The 27,265-nt window shown below is 32.7% G+C and overlaps 1 protein-coding gene across 1 annotated transcript in view; it reads right to left on the reverse strand.

The window, feature by feature from the left end:
• Positions 1-302: 302 nt before the first annotated feature.
• LOC131953449 (adhesion G-protein coupled receptor V1) overlaps positions 303-27,265 on the reverse strand; it is a 48,627-nt gene continuing 21,664 nt past the window's right edge. The window contains exons 46-109 of the mRNA XM_059316633.1: positions 27,021-27,200; positions 26,647-26,834; positions 26,141-26,295; positions 25,912-26,056; positions 25,444-25,585; positions 25,134-25,243; positions 24,771-24,905; positions 24,333-24,517; positions 23,675-24,017; positions 23,357-23,503; positions 22,859-23,139; positions 22,341-22,511; positions 22,153-22,253; positions 21,722-21,956; positions 21,288-21,492; positions 20,859-21,017; positions 20,383-20,530; positions 20,028-20,199; positions 19,693-19,822; positions 19,080-19,256; positions 18,670-18,909; positions 18,437-18,559; positions 18,171-18,338; positions 17,830-17,947; positions 17,282-17,556; positions 16,885-17,079; positions 16,439-16,674; positions 15,803-15,939; positions 15,261-15,503; positions 14,915-15,090; positions 14,284-14,559; positions 13,942-14,094; positions 13,108-13,328; positions 12,745-12,904; positions 11,907-12,069; positions 11,620-11,733; positions 10,984-11,165; positions 10,479-10,661; positions 10,185-10,346; positions 9,968-10,055; positions 9,610-9,759; positions 9,075-9,268; positions 8,547-8,687; positions 8,166-8,318; positions 7,641-7,787; positions 7,407-7,552; positions 6,724-6,928; positions 6,210-6,313; positions 5,841-5,957; positions 5,453-5,563; positions 5,126-5,293; positions 4,608-4,691; positions 4,370-4,442; positions 4,203-4,286; positions 3,981-4,084; positions 3,647-3,851; positions 3,158-3,262; positions 2,887-3,027; positions 2,683-2,764; positions 2,285-2,399; positions 1,817-1,974; positions 1,513-1,634; positions 1,043-1,246; positions 303-620 (exon numbers count right to left, since the gene is read on the reverse strand). Of these exons, the coding sequence (XP_059172616.1) occupies positions 339-620; positions 1,043-1,246; positions 1,513-1,634; positions 1,817-1,974; positions 2,285-2,399; positions 2,683-2,764; positions 2,887-3,027; positions 3,158-3,262; positions 3,647-3,851; positions 3,981-4,084; positions 4,203-4,286; positions 4,370-4,442; positions 4,608-4,691; positions 5,126-5,293; positions 5,453-5,563; positions 5,841-5,957; positions 6,210-6,313; positions 6,724-6,928; positions 7,407-7,552; positions 7,641-7,787; positions 8,166-8,318; positions 8,547-8,687; positions 9,075-9,268; positions 9,610-9,759; positions 9,968-10,055; positions 10,185-10,346; positions 10,479-10,661; positions 10,984-11,165; positions 11,620-11,733; positions 11,907-12,069; positions 12,745-12,904; positions 13,108-13,328; positions 13,942-14,094; positions 14,284-14,559; positions 14,915-15,090; positions 15,261-15,503; positions 15,803-15,939; positions 16,439-16,674; positions 16,885-17,079; positions 17,282-17,556; positions 17,830-17,947; positions 18,171-18,338; positions 18,437-18,559; positions 18,670-18,909; positions 19,080-19,256; positions 19,693-19,822; positions 20,028-20,199; positions 20,383-20,530; positions 20,859-21,017; positions 21,288-21,492; positions 21,722-21,956; positions 22,153-22,253; positions 22,341-22,511; positions 22,859-23,139; positions 23,357-23,503; positions 23,675-24,017; positions 24,333-24,517; positions 24,771-24,905; positions 25,134-25,243; positions 25,444-25,585; positions 25,912-26,056; positions 26,141-26,295; positions 26,647-26,834; positions 27,021-27,200 (10,517 nt within the window). The 3' untranslated portion in view covers positions 303-338. The remainder of the gene's footprint in view (positions 621-1,042; positions 1,247-1,512; positions 1,635-1,816; positions 1,975-2,284; positions 2,400-2,682; positions 2,765-2,886; positions 3,028-3,157; positions 3,263-3,646; positions 3,852-3,980; positions 4,085-4,202; positions 4,287-4,369; positions 4,443-4,607; positions 4,692-5,125; positions 5,294-5,452; positions 5,564-5,840; positions 5,958-6,209; positions 6,314-6,723; positions 6,929-7,406; positions 7,553-7,640; positions 7,788-8,165; positions 8,319-8,546; positions 8,688-9,074; positions 9,269-9,609; positions 9,760-9,967; positions 10,056-10,184; positions 10,347-10,478; positions 10,662-10,983; positions 11,166-11,619; positions 11,734-11,906; positions 12,070-12,744; positions 12,905-13,107; positions 13,329-13,941; positions 14,095-14,283; positions 14,560-14,914; positions 15,091-15,260; positions 15,504-15,802; positions 15,940-16,438; positions 16,675-16,884; positions 17,080-17,281; positions 17,557-17,829; positions 17,948-18,170; positions 18,339-18,436; positions 18,560-18,669; positions 18,910-19,079; positions 19,257-19,692; positions 19,823-20,027; positions 20,200-20,382; positions 20,531-20,858; positions 21,018-21,287; positions 21,493-21,721; positions 21,957-22,152; positions 22,254-22,340; positions 22,512-22,858; positions 23,140-23,356; positions 23,504-23,674; positions 24,018-24,332; positions 24,518-24,770; positions 24,906-25,133; positions 25,244-25,443; positions 25,586-25,911; positions 26,057-26,140; positions 26,296-26,646; positions 26,835-27,020; positions 27,201-27,265) is intronic.

Raw genomic sequence — 27,265 nt, forward strand, 5'->3', positions numbered from 1 at the left:
TTATCTGCTATATCCATACATTTTGTTTCAAAAGTTTGAGATCCACTGTTATAGGTGTGTGTCTGCTATATCAATACGTTTTGTTCCAAAAGTTTATGATCCACTGTTATAGGTGTGTGTCTGCTATATCAATACATTTTGTTCCAAAAGTTTGAGATCCACTGTTATAGGTGTGTGTCTGCTATATCAATACATTTTGTTCCAAAAGTTTGAGATCCACTGTTATAGGTGTGTGTCTGCTATATCAATACATTTTGTTCCAAAAGTTTATGATCCACTGTTATAGGTGTGTGTCTGCTATATCAATACATTTTGTTCCAAAAGTTTATGATCCACTGTTATAGGTGTGTGTCTGCTATATCAATACGTTTTGTTTCATATCTATCCAAGACAATGGACATTTGTGACACGTCATCATCAAAACTTCGAGAGAACTCACTGGGACTTAGGCTCCTGCCCAGCTTCAAGGCATAAATGAGGTCATCAAAGTCTGGGTTGTCACTCTGGACGGTGGCTGATGGGCTGATGATTGCAACGGGTGGGTTGATGTACACTTGGGAGGGGAGGGCTCGGCGAACTGTCATCCGGCTCCTTCCTCCAGATGTATTGTTTTCCCAGGCCTAGGTAGAAAAATGTTATTTCATTAAAGTACATTCAATACAACTGTAAAGATAATTCAATTGAACTGTAAAGATCATTCAATAAAACTGTAAAGATAATGTAATATAACTGTAAAGATAATTTAATAAAACTTGTAAAAAAAACATGATTTACATAAGACTTTAAAGTTCATTGAATAAAACTTTGAATAAAGTTTTTTTTTTAAATTTCTGAATTTACTTTTTTTATAACTAGTTACCAGCTTAAAATAACTTCTGTAACACATTTTTGAAAACATGATCATGCAAAAGTATTCATACACTTAAAAATTAGGATTTATATGCATCAGATGCCTTAGTAAAATACTTTTAAGCAGTATTCCTCTTCTATGTAGGAGTTACAAATATGTACATGTGCTGACACATTGTTACATTACACTTACGTCATTAATCAGTGAAGTATGTGAGCCTTTAAAGCTGGTGGCTGTGTTATAAGGCATAAAGTCTTTGTCTGGTTCTGGGAATTCTGTCATGTCATCATGCACTTGCTCATCTGCAGAAACTGAGTACGACGCTCTTTTAGGTCCAAATATCCATGCCAGATGGGGGTTGCGGACAATAGCGTACAGCACAAACACCATTATGGCCTGGAAAACAAAATATTTAAATTATTACTTTTTTTTAATTTCAGAAAAGAGGAAAAAGTTGGTTGTACACTCTGTAGTGTTACGTTGAAGTTAAAGAAAAGTACCATCATTCACAAAAACCCATTAAGTACATACAACTGCATTACATTGAACATACAGAAAAGCACAATCATCCACAAAAATATATGATTGTCCACTCACCAATGTTAGATTTGAAGATACAGAAAAGCACAATCATCCATACATAAATATGGTTGTATACTCACCAATGTTAGATTGAAGATACAAAAAAGCACCATCATCCACAAAAACCCATAAATCATGTGAAGAGCGAGCCAGAGACAAGTTAAGTAGAGAACAGCCCACAGAATCAGCAACAAGGGAATTTCTGGTGGAAATAAAAATATTTTTAACATCTTGTTTTTTTAAACATGGTATTAGCATTTAAATAACAATTAGTGTAGGCCAATAGTATTTTGTTTATATTAATTTACCCTAAATTTTAAATTAACATCCTTATTTTAATCAGAATTAATTTGTAAAAGTTAATTAGTGAATGAATAAGCCAACCTTTGGCGTTGTGTCTCCCATGATAAAAGTCATCATAAAATTGCCACTGTGAGGACAGCTGGTAAGCTTTAACAAACACAACACCAACTACCAGCAGAGACACTAAGACAGGTGCTAAAATACCTCCTAAAGCCACATAGGCATTTGTTATAAAACATCTGCAGAGGAAAAATTAATTGGTAAATGAGAGATTAAACAAACTGCATAAAGAAGCTTTTTATTCAAATTATTTGAATTTAAAAAAAAAATAATTAAATGTATATTTGATAAGAAATGTGATCTTATTGAAAATTGTTATTTGAGTTTTTAAAAAGAAAATTAAAGTCTTCAACTGAAAAAAATGACATACTATAAGGTTACAGCCTTCTATTATATTTGTATTAACTAGCATAGCTAGCACAATGATGTTTGAATGAAATAGTAAAAATGTATTCCTATACATTAAAGTAAAATTAATGATTAGCTTACATTTCTGCATTGTTATTCACATCACCATAAATAAAATCCACGGGTAGGTTTGTATGATATTTGAAGATGTTAAACGTCACAGCATAGAAAATAGCCATAAGGATGAGAGGAACACCTGAAATATTTCAACACAATATTTTAAAAGATATTATTTCTCATTTCCGTTTTATATTATTGGTTAAAAATTAAAGTTTTATGCAAGAAAACATTAGGTTATTAATGTTTTTTCCAGTACTCTTATCCAACTTTATCTAATGCTCAAGTTCATTTTCTTGAGAAAAATATCCCCACAAGAATCAGCCTAGCTGTAAATACTAAACAACTGAGGCAGAAACATCAATGGATGTGAGAAGAAAAAACAAGAATAAAAGAAGTAGAAATTTTAAAAATTTTCTTACCCCATCCAATAACAAAAAATACGATGTAATGTCTATCAGTGTGTTCATCATTCATTACCAGAACTTTCCACAGGTTTACAGACTGAAAAAAGTTAGTAAATACAATCAACAAAATATAAGATAAAATTCAAATATAAACTTATATTGATTTACAAAATAATGTAACATATTTTGAGTCTAAGCATATAAATTATGTAACTTTACCTGTGTTGCAATCCATGTAAACTGAGCCAGGAAAAAATAGTGTAAAAATAATCCCATTGCAATGCACTTGGAGTTATCCATTTTAGTATTGTATACAAGGATATTATCCGGGGAGAGAAATGCATCAACAACTAAGCATAGCTGTATGAGAAAAATAATTTTATAAGCTATACAAAAATCAGGTTGAATTAAAAGGTGTGTAAACATTGTTATCAATAACCCTAAATAAAACTCAGCCTAATGTTTTATAAAGTAAAAGTAGTTAACCAACCTCAAAGAAGAAGATGGACATCAAAAAATGCGTGTGTAAGCTGGCGGAGAAAGTTGCTCGCCGGAAACACAGATGATGTATACACACAGTCAGTACTATAGAGCCCTGTGCAAAGTGAAAGTACTGGTTGTTACTAGTAAAGTAAATGTATAGTTCTAAGTGGTTTCTAGCAAAGTAAATGTATAGGTGGTTTCTAGCACAGAACATGTAAAGGTGGTTTCTAACAAAGTAAATGTACAGGTGGTTTCTAGCAAAGTAAATGTATAGGTGGTTTCTAGCAAAGTGAAAGTATAGGTGGTTTCTAGCAAAGTAAATGTAAAGGTGGTTTCTAGCAAAGTTAAAATTTTAGTTGTTATTAGTAAAGTTAATGGATTGGTTCTTTTTTAGCAAAGTTAATTGATTGGTTTTTTCTAGCCAAGGTAATGGATTGGTTGCTACTAGACATATATTCCATAGAAACATATAACAATAGGCAAATTAAAAACCTACCATACAAATGAAACAAATAACATAAAACCAGACGAGATATCCCACAATGCTGCTGTCCCGACTAGTCGCTATGACTCCATAGCTGGTCATGTGGGAACACTCACAGTCAACAAAGTCATCCTCAGCCTGACTCAAGTCATTGGTCACCTGACACACACCTGATGGACTGACCCACTTGGTCAAACTTTCATCAAAATAAACACACCTGTGGGTGTTGAAATAAAACATATAATGAAGCTCACTCTTATTAAACTAATACAAATATTCAACTTATGCATGGAGCTATGTTCTTACTAAAAATACAACTATTCAACATATCACAATAATGAGTTACTTTGCATCTTTTGCTGCTATACGATTATTAGGTGTGTGTATTCTAAATTTCACAGGACTTGGAATACTCCCTGAAAGTCTGCCTCTTAGTCCAAAATTGACCACCTGTAAAAATATAAACATTGTATCATTTAGTCATTACTCAACCAAGCTTTGTGTGACACGGTTATACATACTTTACAACACAATAAGAAAGAAGATTTATGAACGATAAAATAATCACCCTTTCATTCATAAGATTATCCTTGCCATCTGTAGTATAGAACCATGTCTGTGTATTAAAATCAAGCAGGTGAAAATCCACACACTGTTGAGAGAAATAAAATTGTTTATTTCAATAAAGGAAAGTTTCCTTTACGATTAGAAATCTATTTGCAGAATAAAACTTACATTATCTTTAGTCCCATCTGTTGCAGTATCTAACTCAGGCATTGGGTTTGCTAGAGTAAATGTATCTCCTGCTCTGAAGATCACATAAAGGGGAGTTAATTTAAATTTTTCATTGTACTGGTGTTAAAAAATAAAAATAAAACATTAAAAATGTTAAGTAATGAAAAACAAGGGGCTTGAAATTGTTAAGAGAAAATTTTTTTTTAAAAATACAAAACATACAAAAAAATTAACATACTGGATTTGAAACTGGTATCCCAACAATACTGGAGAGTTCCATCTTCCTGCTGTTATAGTAACAGCAGAACACTGAATACTTGTACTAGTGGAATAAATAATTTTGGAAATTAGGTCTCAAAATTGTATGATAAATAGAAATAAAATTAATTTTGAATAAGTTTTCAATGAGAAAATAATTGAAAAATACTGTAAGCTTATTTTATTTTATTTATTATTTCTACTTTATCAAGCAAAAATAAAATAGAGTTGATTCAGTTTATGAAAGCATTGTACTAAGAATATAATGTTTTATTTTCATGATGAGTAATAAACTTACTAAGCTCAGACTTATATTGTTTTAAAAATAAATGATTGTAAAAAAGAAAAATAAGCACTTCAAACTAGGTAAGTTATATAGCAAAGTATGCTGCTTTAAACAAGACTTATTTTTGGCACAGAATGTTTTTTTTTTTTTCAATCCGGCATCTAAGTTTTCTCATTAATTTAAAGCAATAGATTATAATTAGTAAAACTGACACATCATTGGCTGTGACAGGTGGACAAGGCTTGTCTTTGATGAGGGTGTAAGAAAAGTTTTCCAGTAACGGGGATAATGTACTCCGTCCTTTTCTAGCATCATTTATTGCTGAGTCCAATAATTTGCAATACAAATTTTTCACTGCTGTTAACACTTCAGTTGGTAACCTGAAACAAGTCATTTGTGGAAGATGAGAGTTCACAAATATAAAATTATTTTAGCTATTCATTAAAATGTAATGAAACAAAGTTGTTTAGCTCCGTTTCTATTAAAATTAACCTAATTTGATATTCATTAATTGAAAATGAAGCAAAGTTTTGGCTTACTTTCTCTGAGAACCCTCTTGGTTAACTTTATTTAAAATATTTTCCACCAGTTGTATATTCTCATTGGTCAATGGTTTTTGAACCAAACCATCCAGCTGACCAATAACAGACCTGACAGAAAGAAAATCAATTTTTAAAATATATGCTATTTAAACATGAATATTATTGTATTTTGTTTATATATGACAATAATCCAAGACCATAGAAACATTTTGTTTTTTGTTAGGACCTGCTTTATAGACATTTAAGATTAATATCACTACACTAGAAAGGTTGTTGAAAAAACTTTTAATAATCTAACAAACATTGAACTGGCAATTAAAATGTTCATAATATACAATCAGTTTGTACAAATACAGAAAAATGTGTACACAAAATAAAAACTTACAATACAATGCCATCATCTGAGAAAGGATTTTCTTCTGGTCTGCTGACCACTGCCCATATAGGAACATCCGCATCTTTCACTATTCTAATAATAGCCCTGTTGGCTTTTGGGTTAACTCTGCATTACAGAAAATGTTTATTCAGTGTTTTATAAACAATCATTAGAAAATTCTATTTACAGAACTACAAAGTCTATTCAGCTTATTATGAAAAATAATTAGCAAATTCTGTTTACAGAACTAAAATGTCTATTCAGCTTATTTTAAACAATCATTAGCAAATTCTATTTGTTACACTAAAACATCCATGGAGAAAAAAATACACTTCTACATATTGTTTACAAATGTTTAAAAATGAAGAAAATACAAACCTGGCTCCATTTGTTGGTGAATACAAGGTAACATAGAACTGTTTGGGCAGTGGATTATTTGATGCTAGTACAGGTGTCAGGCTAATGTCTACATTCTGTATGGTCTAGCCAAAGATATATCATGAACATTTGTTATAGGACAAGCAAATTACACATAAAATGATAATGTTTTTTACATTATAACTAATGAAAAATAGTTATAGGATATGCACAATATGAATTAAACTATCTAGCTTTTCACATTAAAATGATTTTAAAAATAGTTATAAAATGATTTTAAAAAATATTTATAAAATGATTTTAAAAAGTTATAGGCTAAAATGATTTTAAAATAGTTATTAGATAAGCAAAACATCAAGTAAACTATAAGCAGTACAAGCTCTTACTAATAAAATATCAGTAACATTATTTGTTCTTTAAAATTAAATTTGAAAATTAGTTATAAGACAAACAATACGTCAATACAACTATTTATTTTTCACATTACAACAAATGACGGCAGAAATACAGACACCTGGGTTTTGGCAGGAAATGCCAGAGTTCCTGTCTGTCCACGGAAGTCTTGAGCGTCAAGTGCAGGGTAGACATAGACACCTGAGACAGTGAGACGTTCAGTCATTTGCTGGGTGTTGTAGGCCACAGATACATCATAGTTCTGGCCATTTACTTTCTCTAAAGATAACTGAGCTGTACGAGCACTCTCTCCAACTATTATTTCTCTGAAAGCATGAAAAATTTTGTTACAAGTCAACATCACTTAATAATTTGAGGTTATAAATAAATTTATGTGATGGTGATGCCTGATGGTAGAGTGCTTGACTGTTGACCAAAATCTGTAAACAGATCTTAGACTTAAGTATGTAGTGTGTCCCAGAGTCCAACAAGCTCTAATGGGTTCCTGTCTCACGCTAAGGAATGTTAAGGCGACTGAGCATAGCACTGACCACACCATCCCTTTATATGTCATGGTCAAGAAACAGAGAAACCTATTTCATCTGCCTAATAGACTATCAGGATGAAGGGGTAGCTACAGTAAACTTGAAAGCTAAGATATATTATAGAAGAAGACTTTTAACTGATTAATGTCAGAAACAGGTATGGCATTAGATCTTAAAAGTCAACCATACTTAGTATTGTCTAACAAAGATTTAGTTACTGTTAGGATTGATAAAAAAAAGCTTGGGGTGAAAGTATTACCTGGAGTTTAATGAGAACTGTATAAGTCCTCTAACATCATCACTGGGATCTATGGTAACAAAAGCAAACAGGCTGTTCTCATTCAGTCTTGCATCATTCTCTGTGCCAGTCAGTATGGTATAAAATGTGTAGCTCTCTTCTGGTATCTGATTAGTAAACAGTTATTTTGTTGGTAAAGAAAATAGAAAACATTGAAATATTTGGAATAATATGTGATCAAACTGAATTCCTGACCGTGTCATTTTTTATGTTGACAATGAGGTCACAGTCACTGCTGTTGGCTGGACATGCCGTGAAACCTGAAACATTGTCCAGCTGGTTGATTAGGTCAGCATCTTCCTGATCTGTGCTGTTTAAAGTTTTTTTAGCTTTCCAATACACCTGTTGAAAATAGATAAGTTAATTATAGAATCTAGTTTAAAAAATTGTCATTGATTTTTTTTTATTTTCAGGACTCATTAAATACAATTGTCACTGTGTACATCATTCTATTAAAAAATATTCTTCCTCCCACTATCTCTCAATTAACTATAATTGTATGGTTCTTCTAATGTACCACACTTTACAAACTCATACATTAATTATATAATCTAGTTTAAAAAATTGTCATTGATTTATTTTTATTTTTAGGACTCATTAAATACAATTGTCACTGTGTACATCATTCTATTAAAAAATATTCTTACTCCCACTATCTCAATTAACTATAATTGTATGGCTCTTCTAATGTTCCACACTTTACAAACTCATGTTTCATACCTTTACAGCACCATAAAAGGCATTGAGTCGAGTAAGTTTCAGCACTAGTTGTGGTGTGGTGTCTTCATTGGCATGTACATCTTTTGATGACTCAGCAAATCCAATCAGCCCATTGCTCATGTCACTTGCAGCAATATTGATAACAGCATAGCCCTAAGACATGCATACTTTTCACTCAACTGTTTCTTATAGGTTTTTTTTCAGTAGGAGATGACATCAACAAAAATCAAGTAAACAATTGATGTTGAAGAAAAAGAAACAAAAACTCAAGTCTGACTATAAACTAATTTTAAAATTTAAAGAAAACTGCCAGAGATATACTCTTTTAAATTAAAATGGACTTAGAGCATTGAACATAAGAAAAATAGATTAATGTCTGACCCTTTGGCCACCATCAGAACTTCCTGCAGCTATTCTAGCGCCACCTGTCGGCTGAGTTAAGTAGATCAGCACACTCTCACTTGGTTCTGGCAGGTTGTCCTCTAAAATTGTCACTCTAAAACTTTTCTCTGACTCTTGCGCCTAAACAACACAATTTCAAATTCAATGCAGAAAACTATTTGTAGTGGGTCTATTTATTGCAATACAAATATGTGAAAACTCTTCACATCTATTACAGGTTTCTTAAAGTCTGAAGAGTATTAAGTTTATAAATAAAGCACACTAACCATATTTAAAATTATAACATATATTTATATTTGGTTTGGTTTTGTACGTATACATTGTTGCATATAGAGGAATATGTTGCTAGAGTATTACTTTTTAAAAAACGATGATTATTATTATTTTATTTCATAGGCCCTAAAATGTATTTAGTCTATTGGATTTTACTTTCATACAGTCTATTTCCATTCTTGTTTAAAATATCAATTGAATCTATTTAGTCATAAAGAAACAAGAAAAGCCAACCTGAAAGACAATAGCAGTGTTGAGCACATCATAGTCTAGCCCTGCTGTGGCTATATTTTGGCTGCTTCTCTTGCCTATGATATCTGCTATTGTATCATTGGTCAGGCTGCTGGGGTTGGCAGAAATCTGGGAGGTCCAGGCTTCACCACCCCCAACTGTTCGAACTGTCACACTCACTGTTCCAAACAATCCCCCTAAAACAAAATAATTTGCAACTAGGCCCAAACAAACAAATAAATATTTTCTATTGATCAGAAACTATTGCTAGAGAAATATAAATACACAAATTCAAGATTGAAATAGCTTAAATAGACCATCGTTTCATAGACTAAATAGGCCTACCTAAATGTTAAAATATTAAAGATAATGTAACTCCTCTGAGAGTTAAAATTTCCTGAACTTAATATAAATAATTGCCATATGGAGACTGAATAAAAGTAAGCTGACAAAACTCTTAGCATGCCTATTTCCATTGGGATTGAGAGACAAAAGAATAATTTGTAATAAATATTAGACAAAATACCCAAGCCCTCACCTGTCCTAACAACAGAGAATGTTACATTTATAAAGGATTCACTGATGTTGACTACATTTGGTCTCAGCCACAAAACACCATATGGGTCATTGCTTTCTTGTATGGCTACTTTAGCCAGAGATTTAAGTTGAGATAATCTTGGACTTTGTGCTGTGAGAAATATAGAAAATATAATATTCATACATGGATTAGCAAAGTAGCACCAAATGAGACAGCATAGTAAAAAAAAAATTTTAAATAGTGTTTGAAATTTTTTAAAATTCTAAAATGCACATTTAATAATTACTTAAAATTCTAATAATATGAATAAAATGCTACGAGATAAATGAAAACTATGTTGTGGATGTAAAGACAGTACCAGGTTGAAGGGGTGTAGGGAACTTTTCCACACTTGTGAGATTGACATAAAAATATTCTGTCACTTCAGGTATATTGTCTTGGTAGATCTGAAAAAGAAGCTCAAAGTTATAGCCATATCATATTTTAGATAAGAAATATGCGTACATTTAAAAGCTATCAATCAGGAACATTTTTAAAATATGTAGAATCTCAGAGTAAAGCAGATGTGAACTAACCTGAATGGTGAATGATGTCACTGTTTTCTGAGCTTCCATGACAACATAGCCAGCTTGGACAGACTGGAAGTCAAGCCCAGCCTGGGCGCTGTCTGCTACTGTCTGATAGTGCACCAGTAGGGGGCTCTCTGATCCATAGTAGCGCCACAGTGTTAAAGTTACCTGCAACATTATTAGTCAACGCGGAATTACTACACAATTTTACTTTGTTTTATAGAAATAAGTAGAAATCCAAAAAAATATGTAAATGATATGAGTATAAACAAAGCCAAGATATAAAGCTGTGCCACCTACCTGTCCCTCTAGCTCAGAGACCTGAGCTGTGAGAGAGTCTTCGGAGAATCTGACAACACCCGATGGATCTGCAACTACTATGATGTTAGATTTAGCCAAACGGGCACCACCGCTAACCAGTGTCTGTGGTGATCTGGGAAGTCTCAGAACAAAGGCTTCTGTTCTCGTTATCTTGGGTAACACCTTGGGAATTCACCACAATTATTTAATAAGCATGACTATTTTTAAAAATACACCATAATCACTTTATAAATATCACTATAATACAAAATATATGAGAATTATTTTATTAGTTGGTCTATAACTTTATTGAAAAAGTACATTAGAATTAGAATTATTATATCTGTATTACTATATAATATTTGAAAGAGTAATTATAATTAAAGCAGGTATGTATTAGAACAAAAAGTCTAAAAGTAAAATTGATTCTTTTAAAACAAAATTAACAAAGTACAGTTAAAAAGTGTGTAAAATTTAACTCCAACATTTAAAAACTCTGTCCAACCTGCACAGTAATATTAGCTTGTTCCTGGCCATGTAGCATGGTGACACTTCCCATAGTGGGGCTTGTTTCCCCATTGGTCACATTGGATGGTAGATCAGCAGCAGAGTAGCCACTCACCCAGTCAGCAACAATAGTGCCATAAGTACCAGCACGGAATAGAGTCACTGTAAGTGTAGCATCAGCTGGTGGTGGAGACAAAGTTCATGGACATTAGGTCAATGTTATAGTAGACATGGCCCTGCATATTCTGGATATTTGAGGAGGTTGTAAAAGTTAAAAAAAATAATCTAGCAAGTATATACTTTATTAGTTGATTAGGCATACTTAGTAAATAAAATAACAACCAACACTAAGCAATTACTGAACGTATTTTCCAGCATGCACGTAAAGCTTATTTCAAGAAAAACTTTAAAGCAAAGTATATTCATTCAATTTTTATCAGTTGAACTTTAATCCCACCTTCATCAATACAATCTATACAATATTAACATCCTTAATAAAACAAATTCAACACATTTTTATTTTTATAAAACAATTCTTCTCAGTTTTACCTTCAATAATAAATGTTACAATCTTTTCTTTATTAAAAGATTCTACATTATCTTACCTTTATCAACATATTGTATATATTATTACCTTCATTAACAAAGGCTATATTGCTGGTGAAACTGATTTCAGTATTAGCAGCCAGTGCAGGAACCTGAATTTGAGCTGTTGAAAGTTCTTTTAAAATTTTAGGTGCTTCCGTCACTGTGGAATTTAACATTTAAAGCTATGTTAAAGAGTGAATTTTAAAAAATCATGAAATAAAAAATATCAATTAAAGAATTTAAAATGAACTATAGAACAGTTTAAATAGTTGTATGCTAAAAGTGTAATTAAGATGATAAATATAACAAAAATAACTAAAATTTGTTATTTACTTCCAGTGCCTAAAAATTGAACATCTGTAATAGTGACTTTAAAAACTGAATTCATCTGGAGAAATCCTCTCCCCACAATATTGACTTGAGTAATGACCTCATGGGAACCATCATTAAATGTGACAGTGCCAGTATTGAAATTCAACCCAACATCAGAGCTTGGCTAGAAAAAAAATAAAGTGAAGCTGCCAGTAAGAAATTTTGAAATACACATCTTAACCTACCAAGAAAATATGAAAAAGGGAATATTAAAGTTAAATATTGTGCTTTTAGCATTAGTAAAAATTAAACAACTGTTCAAATCATCTTTATGTGTGACTTAAGTTAGACAAACAAATTTTCTTCAGTCAAACATTTTTGTTATTAACAGATACTAAAACATCTTTCATTCTCCTGGTTTTCCCAAAATAAAAATATTCATCATGGCAGCATCAATCATATTCAGCTATAGACAACTCTTATAGGAGTTTTAAAATTATTGTAATCTTATACCAAAATATCACATAATACATAGTTTTTGTGTGATAAATAAAAAAAATAAAGATTCCTCTTTAGACCAAATTATTCATTGGGCAGATGAAGTAGAGTTTACATGTTTCTCAGTTAATGAAGAAATAGCGTGTTCAGCACTGTGCTCAGCCACAAATAGTTTTCACAACAAAAGTCAGGTACCAATTAGAGCTGGGTGTCCAAACAGAGATTTGAACTCGAGACCTTCTGGCTAGTAGTTAAATGCTTTATTATTTGACAACACTATCTCATAGTTAATGTTATAGAACAGTTAATTTTTTTAAATTGTATTTTTTTATATTTTCAATTGTTTTGATATGATACTTACAAGATCATAAACAATGGTGTAGGTAACTAAAACAGATCCAAATGCTCCTTGAAACCTAGTGAAGTTGAGGCTGACAAATCTACTGAGATCTGCTGCATTCACCTGTACATTTTGAGACTGTGGCACCAGTCCAAAGTCACCATGTGGGTCATCATTATACCTGTCAACATTTTTTTAAAAACTTTTTTAGACATTTTACTTTTTCAACATCATTTAAAAAAATTAAAACAATATACACTGTGTTTAATTAAATGCGTAACAACACATGACAGGATAATTTATGAAAACATTAATCATTTATTTATTATTTCATAATATTAAAAGCCAGCTATCTATAATTTTTAAAATATAGACGCATCTTACCTGATCCTAAATGTTGACTGATTGAGCTGAGCGTCAATTTGAGCTCCTCCTTCAACTCTAAGTAAAACTAGAGTTAAAACATGCGTCAGCTCTGGTATATCATCTGGTAATATTTGCAGGATTATTTCTCCATCTCTTTTTCCATCTTCTAAGATTAAAGATCCTTCAACTGGGCTCACGTCTAAGCTGCCTGTACTAATTCCTCGTACTTCCCAGTATATCTGCAAAAGTAAAAAAGCATCTGTTATGGTAGTAATTTGATCTTTTAAAATAACTATTAATTTGCGAACACACAAAGAGCATTACAATTCAATATAAACAAAGGACCGAGTAAATCAATATATAAATATAGTTCAATTTAGTACCTGATAATACAAAAAAAAAACATGCCAGATTGTGGCAAGACCAGAAAAAAAGAAACCACTTTTAAATTCTTCCAAGTAGCCTATCTTGACATTGACAGAACCACATTATAATGAAACAAGGATCACTTTGGTAATTTCAAAAGTTGAACTGGCCTTTTTGGCCTATATTAAAAAAAAATAGATCCCTTCATTTTTCAGTAAAGAAACACCTCTATGTAAACAATACTATACCAATATTAACATTATATATATGTACCCTGTGGCCTGCACAGCCAACTAACAAATAGACAGTACTTAATAGTGATGGGGAAGGTCAATAGTAATAAATGTAAGAGTAAAGTGTAGTGGGGGTATTGACAGGGGTAATTAACCTAAGGGTATGATCAGTTAATTAGGGTAATTGACAGAGGGAAAATGTCCAGCTCACATTAAAAAAAACAGGTTTTAAACTTGCAATTGAACAAATTACCTTAATGTTGCCTGTGACACCAGTGCCAGATTTTCTGGACACTGGAAACACCAAGGGATCTGGCGAGCTTCCCTCAGGTTCTAGAACTTGCCTCTCTGTTGTGGCAACACCAGAAAATATGATGACACCACTAGGATCTCCAAATCTTTCAATCTGAAATTTTGATCAAATAAGTTTTTAACAAGATACAATCACTAGCATCTGGAATTAAAAGATAAGGATATATAAGAAATATTTTGCACAGAATTTATTAGTCAAAAGTAAACTTATTAATGCCTTAGATCTTAGTGTAGCTGTTTAAATTTATTTTTAGATAGAAATTATACTTTATATATTGTTCACCTTGACAGTGATTTTCCCCTGAGTGTCATCAATTTCCCCATCTCCCGCAGAAGCAGGTGAAGCAGAGACTCGATACAATTCAACAACAAATGATTTCTCTATTTCCCATGATGTGTAAGGCTTTATGTCCAAGGTAATTGTTTTTTTACCAGATTCACTATCAGACCATACTAAAGAAGACAAAGTGACCTCTTGACCATTAATTAGACTACTGATATCACTTGTCTCAACCAGTTGCTGTAAGGGGTTATTTGGTCCCATTATCCGCCAGAACACCTGGTGAAAAATGTAAAAATTAAACAAACCTCACTTAAACATTTAGTACAACAGGATTTAGCAGTCAGCTTTCTTATTCAGCACCAAGTTTTAAAATGTAATAAAACAGTTTGTTGCTGAAATTCCCTATAATTATATTTTTACACCAAAATAGAATTAATGGAACACAGATGCATTCATAGAGTATTATTTATATATTAGCAAATGGATCCAGTTGTATTATTTTTTAAATTAAGAAAATAATTATATTTACCACCAGTTAGCCTTTTACTAAAGAATTATTTTAAAGTGTGTTAAAGGCTGTAGTAAAAATAGTTGAAACAAAATGAGAATATTTGATATAAAACTATCAAACCTGTTGTTGACCTTGTAACCCTCCTGTTCTTTCAACAGTTAGCAACTGTCTGACAGTTACTTCAGGATTTGGTAAATTAATCATAGCAGGACCCACAAAACTAAATTTGCCATTAGGGTAATCAGACTTGAGGATGGTGACTGTTGATATGATGGGTATGCCTAACATGGCTCCACCTGGTTCAATATATTGAGACAAAAACATTTTTTTACAAAACACTTAATTTAATTTTTGTCCTAAATGGTCTGATAATTTATATCATGATAAACATAATTAATTAATAGTTTGTGTGACCAATTAGTACTAATTTAAAAAATATTTTGGGGAGATTTTCAAACTTTCTTACCGGACACACTAGTTAACAGCACTGTGAATGTCTCGCTAGGTTCCATTAGAGCATCGTCAATAATGGTGATATTTATAGTGATATTTCGTACACCGTTACTTAAGACGATTTCTCCACTGGAGGCCATGTAGTCAACATTCTCTGCTGCTGTACCTGGGCGCGTCTCATACTTGAACCTAACTTCTCCATAATCACCTCTTGTCCTTGTTACTAGTAGTGTGGCCATTTGACTTTCTTCTTTTACTGAAATATTTTTACATCAGTATGAACGAATTTAGTTATTTTTTAAAATGATTACAATAATTTTAGTAATGAAAAGTAAGAAAAGCCATGTTATGTTTATCAAATTTCTGGCACAGCAATTTATTTTTAGAAAAGTAGAAATCCTGTTTGTTTAAATATGATCTGTAGCCTATTTATTAAACAAACAGTACACATTAAAATAATTTTATTAAAATTTAATTAAGGCTTAAAATTTGAAAGATTTAAAGTGGAAATAAAATTTCAAACAGACTTGTAGTTGAAACAAATTAAAAACTAACCAGAGTATGTATCTTTGTCAAACTGTATAATTCCTTCCGCGTTATCATTTTTATCTATTCTTACAATTTTTCTGGTCAAAGTACCAAGACCTGGCCTCATGTCTGGACTTAGGCCATTCACCAGAGTGTAGTTGTTGCTACAAATTGAAACAGAGACAAAAACAATCACTTAGTTAGTAGTAAATTAAAGTTTCCCTTTCAAACCTGACGGTCTATGGAGCATATGACCTCGGCATATGAAGAGATAGTGTGGTCAGCACTATGCCCAGCCGCCTTTACTTTCCCTAACGTGAGTTAGGTACCCATCTGAGTTGGGTGGACTCAGGGACGGTATACTGACTTGAACCCGGATTTGAACTCGAGACTTACGGGTTATCAGTCCAGCTCTCTACCGCTAGACCACTCCGTCCCATAATCACTTAGTTATAAGACCCTTTTTTATTTTTAATTGACAAATCTCAGAGATGTTACATAACACTGTTACCGATAAAGAAAACTATTACGCTACTTAGGCCCCTATCTGCTATTGATAAAGAAAACTGTTACGCTACTTAGGCCCCTGTCTGTTACTGATAAAGAAAACTGTTATGCTACTTAGGCCCCTGTCTGCTATTGATAAATAAAACTTTGGTTCACCTGTCACCAAGCAGCTGAACAGAGGTCAGGTTGACATAGAAATCTTCAGGCCCTTCTGGCACATCATCAGGTATAATATTAATGCTGATGGTTTGAGTGTCTATCCCATTCTGGAATGTGAGTACTCCCGCAGCGGGTAAGAAGTCCACATTAGATAACGCACTGCCTGATGATGTGCTGTATGCCACCTGAAGCTGGCCTATCAAACCTTTTGTTCTTTGAACTGTTACATAAACCTACAATAAAAATTTAAAAAAAATAGTAAAACATTTGGTAGAAATAAGTATTTAAAAATTATCTTGCAAGATAGTGTATAGAATTCTTTATAATATAGTTATATTAGGTATTGGGCCCATTCATTAATTTTGAAATTTTTAAAAAAGCATTATACAGACTTGTCAGTGTATAAAAAGACTTTTCAGCAGAAAACATTTTTAAAAACTCACAGTTCCTTGGTCTTCAGTGACCACAGTGACTTCTGGTAGAGCAAACTGAATGAGACCATGAGGATAATCACTAGCTGCAAATAAAATGCTGGCAGTGAACTCCCCTGGAACACTGGATATAACAGCTCCACCTGTTGCTGATGTTATTTGAAGGGTAAACATCTGACGCAATTCTGGAACACTATCATCTCTTGTCTATTTCAAGAAGAGATTTAAAATAATTCATGATGAACAAACATATACATAATGAATCCCTTCTTATTTAAATTGTTATTTTTTTTTCTGGTAAAGACCTTAAGGTAAAAATATATTAGTTGTTTTTTGTTTTTACATTTTAAACTTCAACTCTAATTTGAAAAAAATCTGTGTTCATCTACCTTGCCTGTAAAGACCCTACCTGTATCACAATAGATGCTACTTGTTGTAGGTCAGTGAAGGTAACACTTCCTTCAATTTGTAAAAATGCAGAGGAATCCCTAGGTGTTATGGACCAGGTTACAACAACTTCCCCAAAAATTCCAGGTCCTCTGGTTAACTTAATCTCCGCCCCTCCAGAATAGCTGGGACTAGACTCCCCGGGCTCTCCTACCATCAAAGAACGATATTCTGGCAGAACCACAATAAACCCACTAGCTCCAGGATCAGGGAGGATAATGACCTTACAATCTCCATCTGTTGATAGACATTAAACGTGGTTACACTTTTGTCATAACTTTGATCAATTTAAATTAATAATTTGCTGTGTGAGTTATGCCAACCTAAACAAAAAAGCAGAAATTTGAATGTACATGTTTATTAATGCTGAATAAGGAATAAACACCAATTATATATTTCTACAGTATAAAATCGTTATTATTCTAAAATGAAGTACAATATATTTCACATTAATAAAATAAAATATATAATATTCCAATGTTGTCGGAAGAAAAAGAAGAAACCAGAAACCTCTGTTAGAAATGTCAGCATTGTTATCTGCAGCAACTAAGGAAACCACAAACTCCTCTCTTCCTTCTAGAACTGAGTCTGGTTTTGTTTGCAAAATTATTTGTTTCTCTGTTTCACCCTAAATATAAGCATAGAGAATAAACAAAAGAAAACAAGATTAGCTAAATATGTGGTTAAAAGTAAATGTTAAATCTGGTTTTCTAAATTACACTTTATAAAACATACAGAAAGTATTCTCACAAAGTAAAAATGTGTACAGCAATATAAAACAAAGTATATTAAACATGGTTATTTTTACACAAATGCAATTTAGGAAATAAAAGTAGTTAAACAAGATTTACCGGAGCAAAGAGTATTGTATTTTCTAATGGAGGCATGAAGTCTGATGCAGCTTCAGCATTAAGTCTCCACTGGACATTGACATAGCCTTGGCTGCCTTGTATTCTCTGTACAATCAGAGTTGCTTGCCCATCTTTATCTGTTGTGTTCTTAGCTTCACGAGTCTCAACCTAGTAAGAGAAATTACAGTTTACAATATGTTAAGAGAGTAGCAACATACTTTTTCACTGTGTGATAAAGCTGATTAATATATTAATAAAAAACGTACTTGTTTCACTGCAAATCTAAAGAGGCCAGTTGGGGAATCATTTTTCAAAATGGCTACCCTGACACGTCGTGATGCCCCTATGCCTGCATCCCCAGTAACACTAATTAATCTTACATCAAAAGTCTGCAAAAGTAATTGTGAAACTCTATTCAAGTGTGAAGTTTTTTATCTTAAAATACTAAACTTAACAAGTAAAAAAAATCAAAATCTGTCAAAACAAATGTTCAACAAACCTCCATGTTTTCTGGTATAGTGTCATCAAGAATTGTGATAAATATACTGGCATTTCTTTGTAGGTCATTAAACTGGACAGTGCCGCTTGCAGGTGTAAAATCTTTTAAATCTGCCTCAATAGGTTCCGCTTGCCAAGTTACAGTCAGTGAGCCAAAGAACCCAATGCTGCGTTTTAAGGGCAGCTCAATGGTTACATTCCTCCCATATTCCTCATAAACATCCATTCGACCTTCTACATTCTATTTAACAGAAAAAAACATCATGAAATTTTTGGCTGATTTTGGTCTAAATTTTTACAATGTTTGACATGTACATTTCCCACTGAAAGTGGAGAGCAAATCTTTATTTCGAGTCAGTGGTCTTTATATCTACCAAGTATATTATTTAAAGAAAATAAATTAGAGCTTACTGTCTTCACATCCATTTCAATGATACCTTGTGCATTATCATTCTCAGCAATAGTGACCTGGACTACACCTTTACCAATAGCAATGCTGGGGCCAGTAACTTGACCCTGGTTGTTATTCTCTAGAGAAACTGATGTCAGGTTGACCAGGAAGCTTTCAGCTGCCTCAGGGATGTCATCCTGTCAGAGAATTCAATAAAAACATTTTTTTTTTATTTATGTGCAAGCAGATTTGATTTTTAAAAACATTACATTTAATTATGTATTTTAGAAAAATGTTTCAATAATGTGAAAGCTTGAAGTAAAATATTTTTTAAATATTTACAATAACTGTGAATAGGTGTATAATCCACATATAATAATACTGCACTGCAGTATTTATTTATAAACAAATTAAAATTCACTAAATAAATTGTAAAAAAAATGCAATGTACAGCAGTAAAAAAGCAAAATACAAAAACAAAAATAAACATTTGAAGGGAAAAACAACAACCAAACAACTGTACCTGTTTGATTACAACAACAACAAACCAATCATACCTGTTTGATTACAACAACAAAAACAACCCAACAACTGTACCTGTTTGATTACAACAACAACAACAACCAACCATACCTGTTTGATCACAACAACAACCACAGCTCTGGACACACCCTCAGCCATCCTCACAAAACCCTGAGTTGTAACAAAATCTTCACCAGGTGTGGCTTGCTGATACACTGGTAGCTGAGCAGCCGCTGATGTTCTGGATGAAAAAATAAATGTTCACATTAACTTCAATTACTGTAAGCCAATGTTAACCTGTAAATGTACCTATCTAGTTATTCATTTTGATCAATACAAAAAAAAAGCTTTTTAATTGCTAGACTCAAAAATGTATACATTTAATCTCACTTTTAGATTGTAAGTAAATGTTTTAAAGTGATGCTGTAAAGAAATATTTAACTAACACATAATAAACCCTGAGAGCCTGCTCCAAGCCTTGCTCCCTCACCACTCCAAGTTCAATTGGCTGATCTGTTTTATCTGGTTCACTGACACTGACTAGAGTCTTCTCCCATGACACCACACCAAAAGGGGAATCATTAGCCAGGACAGTAAGGACTGCAACTGTGCTGTCACCTTGTCAAGTAAGAACAATAGAAACAGTTAACTTCTTTGTAAAATGTGAAAAACAATCCAAAAAATATTTTTACTTAACAATGTTAAAAAAAAGTATTACAGCACTATTAAAAATGTAATGTAATCTGTTGATATTGTTGCTTTTTTCTGATAATTCAATAAATCAAATTCAGTGGTACAGACCTAGTTTAGCTCCCTTAGTTATGTCAGTTGTTCCAGCATCTATTATTTGTGTAAGTCGTATGTAGGTCACTTCTGCTAATTCAGGTTCCTTATCATCCAGTACTGTTAATGTAATGGTTGCTATGGACTGTCCACTTGCAAATTCAACCTAGCAAAGATATTGCTGTTAAATAAACTACATGCCACGATAGATAGTCATAAAACCTTTAAAAAATGTACAATAATACTATATTATTTATATTTAATATAAGACAAGAATGAACAAATATACTGTATTATTTATATTTAATATTTGATAATAATTTACAATATATCTATAGTAAATTTGGAAAAAAAAACTATTTAATTGGTGCATTATTTTAAAAATATTTTTTGTCAATGTATCCAAATATCAAATTTTATCCTTTGATTTTTTTATTGTTTAAAAACTAGTTCATTAACATTGTATGAGTAATTCAGTAAAAGATAAAATTTACCAATCCTGCTAAAGGTCTAATGTCTCCAATGCTACTTTGGTCCCCTGTAGCTTGCCATTGAACTGAAACGTGGCCAGAAAATCCTTTCTTCCTTACAACATTCAGATTTACTGGTGTGTCCATACCATTGCGCTCTTCTGCAGATATTGCTAATGAATCCTTTTAAACAAAATTGAGGTCACAATTTGCTTTAGTTACAACAAGGGTGATTACACAGTTTAACAAAAAAGTAAATAATTGTATTACTGTACTGATACAGAAATAATTATTTTTTTAAAAAAGGTACATGTTATTGCACAAAGTGTGGGAGTAATACTGATTACTACACAAACACTTCTTAAGCAAAACCACAAAATAATATTTCATAAGAAGAGTAGATTCACTAAGGTGTATATGTTGTTGAACTTATTCATCCGTATTTGAACATACCTGTGAAAACTCAATGATTCCATAAGCATCATCATTAGAAAGAATCACCACCCTAACACTGCTGTTATAACCTATATCAGCGCCACCTGTTGGAGAGGTGAGTACAGCTTGAAAGCTTTCTTCATCTTCTGGTAAATCATCTGACAAGATGACTACTGATGTTCTCAAAGATGTTTGACCAGCCTCAAAGGTCATTGTTACTTGCCTGTTCATTAAAGTAAATGATGTTTTGTTTATAAATTTCGTTAAAGATGATAAAAAAATGTAGTATACTTGTAGGATTGCCTAAAGTTAATTTGCTAATATCCCTTCCACAATCTTGAACTCTAAATTGTAAAATATTTACAAGTATGCTACATTGGCACCTTACATTTTTACAAAAATCATATTTAGAAATCCTTTATTGTGATGATTAAAATTGTTTGAGTGTTTACCTAGATACAAAATCACTGTTGTCTGCGATCTGAGCAACTTGGAAAAGCACTGGTTTGTTTAGTCTATTGACATCTGCAGATGCAAGCATCAGTAAGTAACCAGACGGTTGCCTTATTATGATTGGTTGGAGTGATAAATACGGACTTCCTGTCCAAGCAGACTTGAACGAATTGCTTTGAACATCCCAAACAAAGATTTCAGATTTTCCAACTTCACAGGCAAAAATCAGAAACACTGTGTAGTAAAGAAAATTTTGTTATTTCTTGCAGTTAATATATTAAAAAAAATTACTGTTACAATGTTGATACATGCCTTATTAATTAAGGAGTTTAGTGGCCAGATAAAGCATAGGATAAATACACATTTCAGCAAGTTTTTTTCATATCTAATTTTTTTTTTAAATTAATAGCACAAAAGAAATGTTGTTTACCTGAACTACTGTTTGTGTTGATAGAAGTGACCCTTAGGGCTCTAGAAGTTGGTAAAGTCTGATGTAGTACAAAAGCTTGTACCAATGGATCCCATCTAAAAATAAGTTATCTTTGCATTAGTAAGTATTTACAACTACATCACTATACCGCATTACTTAGATCACTTTTTTCTGGGAACCATACATACCTGTAAACAATAGAGTTTTGTGGTGTAGAAATAGCATTCTGCCTGTTGTTTGCCACAACCAGCAAGCGCAGGGTTCCAATCTCTGTGTAAGTCATGCTGATGGCGCCCTGTGTTGCCAGCCGCTGATGCTCAACTAATGAGAAGTCTGACTCCAGGCGATAAATCACAGAGCTGAAATAGAGTCACAATTACAGGAAAACCTCTACACTATAAAGCCTGGAAATGGGGATGGACCAGGCATACCCTAGAAGAAAAGGACGACACAGTGAGGAAAGTAGTAGACTGGAAAACTCAGGGGAAAAGGAAAGTAGGCAAACATAAGCAATCCTTAAGGACGGTGGAAAGAGAAGCAGGGGCTGGTGGGATTTTTTGGACTCAACTAAAGAGAGCTGCCCAAAACAGAGTCCAGTTGAGATGTGTAGCTGCAGCCCTTTGCTCCTTAGTGGCTTCAAAGGAATGAGGAAAGATAAAATTTAAAGCAATACAGTTGAATTATTAATTAAAAAAAATGAATTTACTTTATTTCATAGGATCCAATAGTCCTGTCATAATAATTGGCCACTGCAACAAATATCTGACCACTAATGTTGAAGGTGATACTGGCGCGTGCAAACAAGGTGCTGATCAGCTGTTTTGGTGTGGAGGTAAAAAGCTGGAGGCTGGAATCCCATTCAAAGACATAGCTGTTGATATCTGATTTAGATGTGTCATCCAAAGAGTTTGTTACAAACAGGAAGTGGCGAGAATCTCGCATGAAATATCTCACACTACTGGCACCACTTGTAGTCAGAGTTTGGACCTTTGTTTGAATTGATAAAAAATAAATACTTTTAATTGATAGGAAATTGTTATACGTGCAATATAATAGTCATTATATATGGCCTTAGATATAATAAATAAATAGATAAATATTTCACTATATTCATGAATCAAATGGCTTTAAAATTTCAGTAATAAGTTTAAGCAAACATTAAGCAGGGAAAAAAAAAAACTAAGGAAGAAGAAAGAGAACTCACAACTTCCATCAAGCCCTGTTGTGAAATTCTGTAAACTGTTGAGGGCACCTGCCTAGCACCTTCCCTCCCACTGTTTGCCACGACCAGGTAGGTGATGTTGGAGATTGTAAAGGATGTTGCAGCTGTTGCTCCATTTGTTGCAAAAGTCTATTGATGATAAAACTAAGTGTGTTATTTGTGCCCTTATTATTATCAATGTCTACTCAGTGCAGATCTAGATATTAGTTTATTTTCTTAAGAATTATAAAAAGTAGAGTTTTTTTTAATTTTGAAAGGTTCATTTTTGTCCTAAACAAAAAATCTGAAGCCGTTACTTACAGACATGTATGTAGCCTGTCCCTGCCATTTGTAAAGGACAGACTGGCCGCTACCAACTGATGATCCAGGTAAAAGCATAGAACTCAGCTGCGTATCCTGAGATAGTGACGTCAGCAAGACCAGGTACACAGCATCACCTATGTTCACCTGATGCCAAGCTGACACAAGGGCAGCATTTACTTCACACATCGGAGCCAGCACCACTCTTGACATGTTTAGGAAACTCGTTGCTGTGCCTGGGACTGTCATGACATCCACAGTTACCTTCCCCTTGGTACCTTTACTTCGAATGACATCAATCTCCACAGTAACGAAGGCTTCATCAACTGATATGACAGAACCACTGAAAAATAGATAATCTTAATAAACAATATTGTCATTACTTTATTCACATTTAATACAAAGTTTACATTGTTCAATTATTATTCATTGCTTTTAGTGAGAAACTTAAAAATTTATTGTTAGAAAACCATGGGGGAAAAAACAACTTAACAAATGATGTTTCCAGTTAAATTTATCAGAATAATAAGTCTAAAAAGCCATATTAAAATAGAACTGAAACAGAATCTTATCTTAGCATTTTTACAATGAAATAAGAACAAGGTATTTTTTGTGAAGATTTAGCGGTTGTAGTACAATAGCAAAAAAAAAATATTACCTATTGTTAGTAAAGTAGATTTGTAAATATCCTGCAGGAGAATCACTGGCATCAATATTTATTGTCTTCACAGTTGTGTTCCCTAAGATAGCTCCACCAGATGGCGCTTGTAAGGAAAGTGTAAACACTTCTGCATCCTCTGGTTCATCATCATCCACAACTTCTAAAACTAAAAATGCTTTGTCCTGTGTTGAAAAGGAATAAATACTAAATTTAAAAAATTCCAACACTTAAGACGATTTGCAGATTGGTTACCTGAGTGAATGAAGACAGTTTAATTGGTGTAAAGGATATTGGTTAAAATAATTGTGAATATGGCCCAGTAAAATTATGGTTTTACATTGTTTATTTCATTTCTGAAGATTTGTAAAGGACTTGAAATCCAATCAAATCAAATTGTTTGGCAGAAGCAATAAAGTTATAGAAAATTTAAATTACCTGTCTGTCAGAGAAAGTAACTGTTCCGCTAGGGCGTAAAATGTCATTAGTTAAATTTCCTGATGGAGTGAGAATAGTATATGGTACAGTAACTGTTCCATAGGTCCCAGGTCCTCTTCTAATGATGACATCAACCTACAAACCATTATTTTAAGTTGTTAGTAATTAGATAAAGTTATTTTTTAAATACATTATAGTTATTTAGACAAGGGGTATGTAGGTCTATATTTAGTAAGTTACTCTATAATTTAAAGCAAAATGTATGAAATATCAGTCATAATAAACTACATTACCATATTTTAAAATTAAATTAAATTAATAATACTCCTAAACGAGTAAAAGAGTTATCAAGACAAAAATTACCTTAGAGTAGGATGAATCATCAGGTGTTGGTTCTCTAAGTCCCACAGCATCAGGTGTATCAAAAGAAACATAACCACCAGGTATATCATTTGCTAAAATTTTAACTGAAGCTGAAAAATAATAACAAATGGTTATTATACTTAAAAGTTTAAAATCAAAAGCAGAAAAGAATTTATTTACAGCAATCCTTAAGTAGACAAAATTTACACATACTGAGCACTCATAAATTACTGATTAAAATAATTATTAGGAATACAGCTAGAAACAACAAATAAATGAGAGAATCTAAATGTGTATAAGATATATATACCTCTCACAGCTTGACCTAGAAGAGCTCCATTGCTGGGATTAGCCAAAATAACTTGAAATGTTTCATCTGGTTCTGGTTCGTTGTCATCTAAAATTGTCACATTTATGACTTTACGAGACTCGCCTTCTTGGAACACAAGCTCCTGTACAAGTTTATTTTAAGCTGATGTTATTGGTTATATGTGGAGAAGATAAAACATTTTAGTGGCCCTAAAGCTTTATGAATACACTAAAAAATAAATTAATTTAGGAATATACTTGCAAATAAATTCATTTATGAATACACTCACAAATAAATACATGTAGGAATACTTGCAAATTAATTCATGTATGAATATACTAACAAATAAATACATTTATGAATACACTAGCAAATAGTTTCAAGTCAAAACTTAAAAGAAAGATCAACAAAAAACAAATTGACCATTCCCGATTGACCAGGTATCTAGTCTAGCATCTGACCACTTACACCAGCTGTCATGTTGTAGTCTTGTCCAAGCACAGTTGACTGAGTCACAGCCTGACTGTAGACAAAGACAGAGACTTGACCAAATGTTCCATTTCCTCTAAGCACAGTCAGAGATATGGTCTGGCCTTGTTCTGTTACATCCACACTAAAATAAACAATACACAAGTCATTGTCCTGAGTGATCAAACAGCAGAAGCTCAACAGTTCTAAGGTACATTTCTAAACTTACTTCTGAGAGTCAGTAGCAAACTGCATGATTCCCTGTGCCCCATCATTTGCTACAATAATAACTTCAGCTTCAGTGCCATTGATGGCTAGTCTTGGAGGAAGGGTGGTGTTAGTGCTAGATATTAAGGACACTCCTAGAAGTCTTACTACAAAAACCTATTAAAATTTAATGAATATTATCAGACAAAGGATTAACATTTGCATTAGAAATAAATGAAATAATTTATAAATATCTATTTCCATATGTACATGTAAGTGTAAGTATATAAATAAAGGGTTTGATCAATTGAAATTTTTAAAAATGAATTTCTGAATATTTATTCACAAAGTATTTAAAATTGTTTAAAATATATAAAACAATGAATTTTTGTATGCTTTGATGCCCACATCTCTTTATTCAATTGCAACATAGATCACACAGTTTTATTTTCAAATAATATGTTTCATATGTCACAATTTAAAACTTAATAAAAAAGTTCATGAATGATAATTTTACAGGCAAACTACCTCATCAATTTCTGGAATGCTGTCATCAATAATTGTAACGCTAATTGTGCCTGAAGATTCCCCATTGCCAATGTCAATGAACCCTGGCTGGACACCAATAAAATCCTGACCAACACTGGCTGGGTTACGCTGGGTACCGTATGGTTTAAGTGAACCTTGAACAGCTTCATATGAGACACGGACAACACCTGCAGTTTTATGAAGCTTAGTAAATTCAAGTTATTTAGAATTTATTTGTTTCATAAAGATTTTTTTTAAATACTACTTTTTACTGATATTACTAATAAGAATACAAAACACAAGCTAAATTACCTATAAATCCCTGGCATTCTCCTGTACTCTAATATAGACTACAAAACCACAAGCTAAATTACCTATAGCCCCAAACTTTCTGTCCACCAATATATTGGCAGTCCCAGCACTCTCCTGTACTCTGACTTCTAGGGAGGAGGCAGCCAGCTGAAAGACACCATGAGGATCATTGCTGCCTGCTATGGTCATCAACACTGTCCCAAGTTGAGGGTCAATGGCTGCCCAGCCAGAAGGTGGCACACCTGCATGCAGTTGTATACAGCTGTTATACATACTATGACTACCTATTATAGACCTATAACTAAAG

This window comes from Physella acuta, unplaced genomic scaffold (genome assembly GCF_028476545.2).
Source record: "Physella acuta isolate Inbredline_101_S28 unplaced genomic scaffold, ASM2847654v3 ptg000923l, whole genome shotgun sequence".
NCBI classification, from domain to species: Eukaryota; Metazoa; Mollusca; class Gastropoda; family Physidae; genus Physella; species Physella acuta.